This window comes from Acanthisitta chloris, unplaced genomic scaffold (genome assembly GCF_000695815.1).
Source record: "Acanthisitta chloris isolate BGI_N310 unplaced genomic scaffold, ASM69581v1 scaffold24203, whole genome shotgun sequence".
Taxonomy (NCBI): Eukaryota; Metazoa; Chordata; class Aves; order Passeriformes; family Acanthisittidae; genus Acanthisitta; species Acanthisitta chloris.
In genome coordinates, this window is record NW_008666903.1 from 2,618 (window position 1) to 7,157 (window position 4,540).

Below are 4,540 nucleotides of genomic sequence, written 5' to 3' on the forward strand. Positions count from 1 at the left end.
CACTACCCCGGCCCCACGGGCCCCCACAGCCCCTCCCAGCCACATCCTCCCAGTGCCAGTGCAACCGGGCAATAAACCTTTTACTGCTTCAGATCATTAGCCTTGATGGGAAGAGCCACTTCCACACTCAGGCAGCTCTCCATGCTCCTGCACCACTGGGCAGGGATATCCCCAGCCCCACCCTGAGACCAGGGATACCTCAGATACCCCTCATGCCCACCCCAGATCCCATGGGCTGACCCCCACCCCAGCCCGGGATCCGTCAGCCCCCACTGGCCAGAGCCACAGCGTCACCACTCACCTCTGCCTTCTCCAGTTTGCTCTGGGCCTCCACCTGTGCCACAATCTCATTCATGTTGGTCTCCAGCACCATCCCACCAATCACCATCTCCTGCAGGATGTGGTGGACCTGTCAGGGGGGCAGGGAGGGAAGGGAAAGCTGAGAGCCTGACCCCAGCCCGGCAGCAGCTGCAGCACAGGCTGAAAGTGTGTCAGGGACCAGCACTTCCCTGAGGGACACAAATTCAGCCCTGTCCCTGCTCAGCTGCCTGGAGAGCGAGCCCACAGTCCTTGGCACAGAGACAGTCCTGCAGCCCCATTTATCCTCTGTAACAGCACTCACTGGACCACCAGGCACAGGGAAGACCCTGGAATGGCCAGATCCAACCCATCCCACTGGCACAGCTTGGCTGCTTTATCTCTGACACCTCCAGTGCACAGAAAATGCACAGAACTGTCATGCGAGTCTGCTCCTTCCCTAGGGTGCCCTGGGTCCAAGTATGAACAGCCGGGGGGCTGGTGGTACAACAGAGTCATGACAGGGAAAGGGCCAAAGGGCAACTTGTGAGTTGCAACCCCAGAAGTCCCAAACAGCCCCGGGGTGGCAGCCAGGCCAAGACCATCCTCAACTGTGACTCCTCCTTGGCTCCAGTGCCTGGCTCAGTCTGGAGTTCCCTGCGCAGTCAGCAGCTCCCAACGAGCTCCCAGCACAGATAATGGATCTATGGGTCCCTGTTACTTCCCAGGAGCACGGTCAGGTTATGAGATTGTTTTATGGCTTCATGATTGCTGGCTGCACTTATAAACACCATGTGGTAAAGGCTGCCAGGGCAATGCTGGGAAGAATAAAGATGATGAGACAACATGCTCCAAGGCGGAATCCCAGCTCCGTGCGAGATCGAGGTGATCCCCTCGAGGTTCCCCACAGGTTCCATTCTGCTCCAACAGCCCCTGGAGCAGTGAGGTGGTTGGGATCAGCACAGCATGGGGCGAGCCTTGGGTAACAGAGCAGCTCCCAGGACCCCACAGCCCTGAGACCCCCATCCTGCAGCCCAGCCCCAGCACACACCATGCCAACCAGAGAGAGCAGCTCCTACAGCCCAAGAGCATCTGGGAACATCAGAAAATGCTCCTTCAAGACCTGGCTTCAGTCCAAGTTGGCCCAAACCCAGCGGGGCAAAAATCCCAAGCAAGCTTTGTTTTCCAAGCCAAAGCACAGCACTTCCTGAGTAATCACTCCCCCTCCGGGACTCTGCAGCTGCTCACGCTCCCCTCCAAGGTGGAACGCATGACCAGGACCTGGGAAAACCCACCCTGAGCCTCCCCAAGTGACAGGGAGCCCCTGCAGCTCTAGGGCTGGGGCTCCCAAAGCCAACAGCTAAAAGCACTGTCACCACTGGTGCCTGACCTATGTCCCCATCCATCCCCATCCTGCAGCAGCTCTGGTTCTACAGCCCCTGTGCTGCAGGTAGTGAGTGCAAGGTGGATCTTAAGACAAAGAGAGGAATCACAAGACACAGCCAAAGCTGCACCTGAATCCCAGCAAGCCCCTGCCCAGGGGGACACTCACAGCCAGCCCCTGCCCAGAGGGATTGCTCACAGCATCCAAGCGGCACAACTAGGGCCCAGCAGGACACACCAGCACATTCCCACCACCCCAAACACTGTCCCTCTGTGACTAAGCTCCTGGAAGCACAAGAAATACAGGCACATCCAAGAAATAAACACATGCCAGATATAGAAAGAGACAGGAGGACCAACTGATAGTTGCCAAGGACTCAAGTCAAGGCTGGGAAGCAGCGCGAGCACAGGACAAGAAGTAAACAAGGCTGGAAGAGATGGGGGTGACTGAGCTGGGGTCTTCCCTATCAGAAACCCCTGATTCCTGTCTCCTGAGAACATCCTTTCAGGCAGGAGAGGTCAGAGGAAGGGTGACTCCATTGCTGCTGGCAAAGCTGACAGGGAGTGGGGTGGTCTGCCCTGCCTGGGGGCTAAAGGCTGGCTGTAAGGCTCAGTGTAAGCTGAACGTAAAACTGTGTGTAAGGCTGAGAGTAAGGCTGCCAGGTCCTGGGCACACCAGTCAGCACCTGTGAGTGCATCCAACCCCAGCTGTGGGCAGAGGTGATCTGGACTGCTGCCACCATTTCTCCTGCAGCTGCTCCTCCCTCCTTCCTCCTTTGCTTCCTCTGATAAACACAATTGCTGACAAGATAATCACATTGGCATTTCAGAAAGTTCACTGCCGGGCAAACAGTGAAACCAAAGCCTGACCTCAGCACCTGGTAAGAGTGTCCTCCCAGTCCTGCTCACTCCCCATCCCTGTGACCCCCAGTCCTGCTCAATCCCTTCCCTGTGACCCTCAGTCCTGCTCACTTCCTTCCCTGAGACCCCCAGACCTGCTCACCCTCCTTCACTGCCAGTTCCTGAGTTGGAATCATCAACAGAAAGGGAACATTTCACTCCGTTTTTCCCACTGCTCTTTTTTGTTGAGTCTCTTTTGAGTGTTTTGTCTTCAGCAAAGCAAGAAACCTTTGATGAACAGCAATGCAAGTCCAGCACACTCAGCCAAGCCTCTCCCTGTTCCAAGCCTATTATTCCCAGCTACCTATTTCCAGCTATCTTCAGTCCCATCGAGGAGACATAAAAAGTGATGGGTCTCCACCCAGAAACTCAGACCTGCTCAAGACATTACAAGCCGTAGCTCAAACCAAAGTTTACCCAGCACTTTGAAGTCCAAACACTCCCATTTTTCCTTCACTTTTCTCCTTGCAGCCGTAGTAAAACGTTAACAAGATTCACAAGGGATGTCACAGCTCGGAGCAGAGGCAGAACACTCCGGCACCGTGCCAGAGCCCTCCCAGTTCCACCAGTGCCAGTTGTGGAGCACAGGTCCCTGTCACCCGGCACCAGCAGCAGTCACCACAGCTGGGCACAGTTCACCTCTGGGCTTGGAGCAGCCTAGCACTCGGGTATCTCCTCGCAGGAACACCATGTGAGGTGTTTACAAAGCTCCCAGGCTGATAACTTCCCACCAGGATCTCAATCCCTCTCTCCCCGAATTGACCTCGAGGTCCTCATGCTCTCCTGGCTGGCTCCAGCCTGCAGGAGCACACAGGCTCTGGAGCAGCTCAGAGTCACCACCCACCTTGTCCATGTGGAAGATGAGGTCCAGCTCACAGACATTCTCAAAGCACTTGTCCAGCGTCTCCACAAACACCTGGGGTGGCAGAAGGGATGGTCAGCACAGAGACCAGGCAAGATGATCACACCAGCCCCATGGTGTGGGGCAGAGGGGCTGGAAAGCTGGAAAAGGCCCTGGGGTGCTAGTGACAACAGGTGAGCATGATCCCAGGTGTGCCCAGGTGGGCCAGAAGGCCAATGGCCCCTAGATTGTACCAGCCACGGTGTGGCCACAGCCCCATGGCTGTCCCCTGTGCTGGCACTGCTGAGGCACTTCCAGTCCTGGGGGCAGCTCTGGGACCCTCACAAGACATTGAGGGGCTGGAGCATGTCCATGGAATGGAACGGAGCTGGGGAAGGGGCTGGAGCAGCAGGAGCAGCTGAGGGACCTGGGTGGGGCTCAGCCTGGAGAAAAGGAGGCTCAAGGTAGACCTTCTCCCCATGTTCTGGTGCTTAAAGGGTGGCTAAAAAGCTGGAAACTCCCTTTGCACAAGGAGCCACATGGAAAGGCACAGGGTGATGAGTACAAGTTCCTCTTGGGAAGATTCCAATTAGATGCAATAGCAAAGTTTTTTATAAGAAAACACTCATCCACTTGATTAGTCTTTCAGAGCAAGTGGGGGATTCCCCAACACTGGACACTTTTCAGATGCATCTGGCTAGAGTGTTGGGCCTTGTCTAGCCTGTGCTTTGCCCAGAAAGGCTGAACCAGATAACCCCAATGTCCCTTCCAAATACAGATTCCATGATTCTAGGTTGGACTCGATGTTCCTAAGGGCCGTTTCCACCCTAAATGATTCTATGGTTCTGCTTTTTAGTCATCCATTTGGGTTGGCTTTTCCCCTGCGGCTTCCAGCTATGTATGGGCTCAGAGGGCACACTGGCCACCCCTCCCCACCACACTGCCCCCTTCCTTCCCCCCACATCTCCCCCTCCCCACTGCAGCCCCGGAGAGGCTTCTCAGGCCTTCCAGAAGGGCTGTCACAGGGCTGTCACAGGCATGAAATGCAGCTGACAAGTGTCGGGGTGGGGCTGGGCCCTGTAGGGACGCACCTGGATGAGGTCCAGAATGCCCAACTCA

General features: G+C 56.1%; 1 protein-coding gene across 1 annotated transcript in view; it reads right to left on the reverse strand.

Annotated features, from left to right (window-relative positions):
* The window catches only part of AP3S2 (adaptor-related protein complex 3, sigma 2 subunit), a gene marked incomplete at its 5' end in the record, with an annotated part of 4,828 nt that extends 292 nt beyond the window's left edge, over positions 1–4,536 (reverse strand). The window contains 3 exons of the mRNA XM_009072314.1: positions 302–409; positions 3,425–3,496; positions 4,513–4,536. Coding sequence (XP_009070562.1) covers positions 302–409; positions 3,425–3,496; positions 4,513–4,536 — 204 coding nt within the window. The remainder of the gene's footprint in view (positions 1–301; positions 410–3,424; positions 3,497–4,512) is intronic.
* Positions 4,537–4,540: the final 4 nt, after the last annotated feature.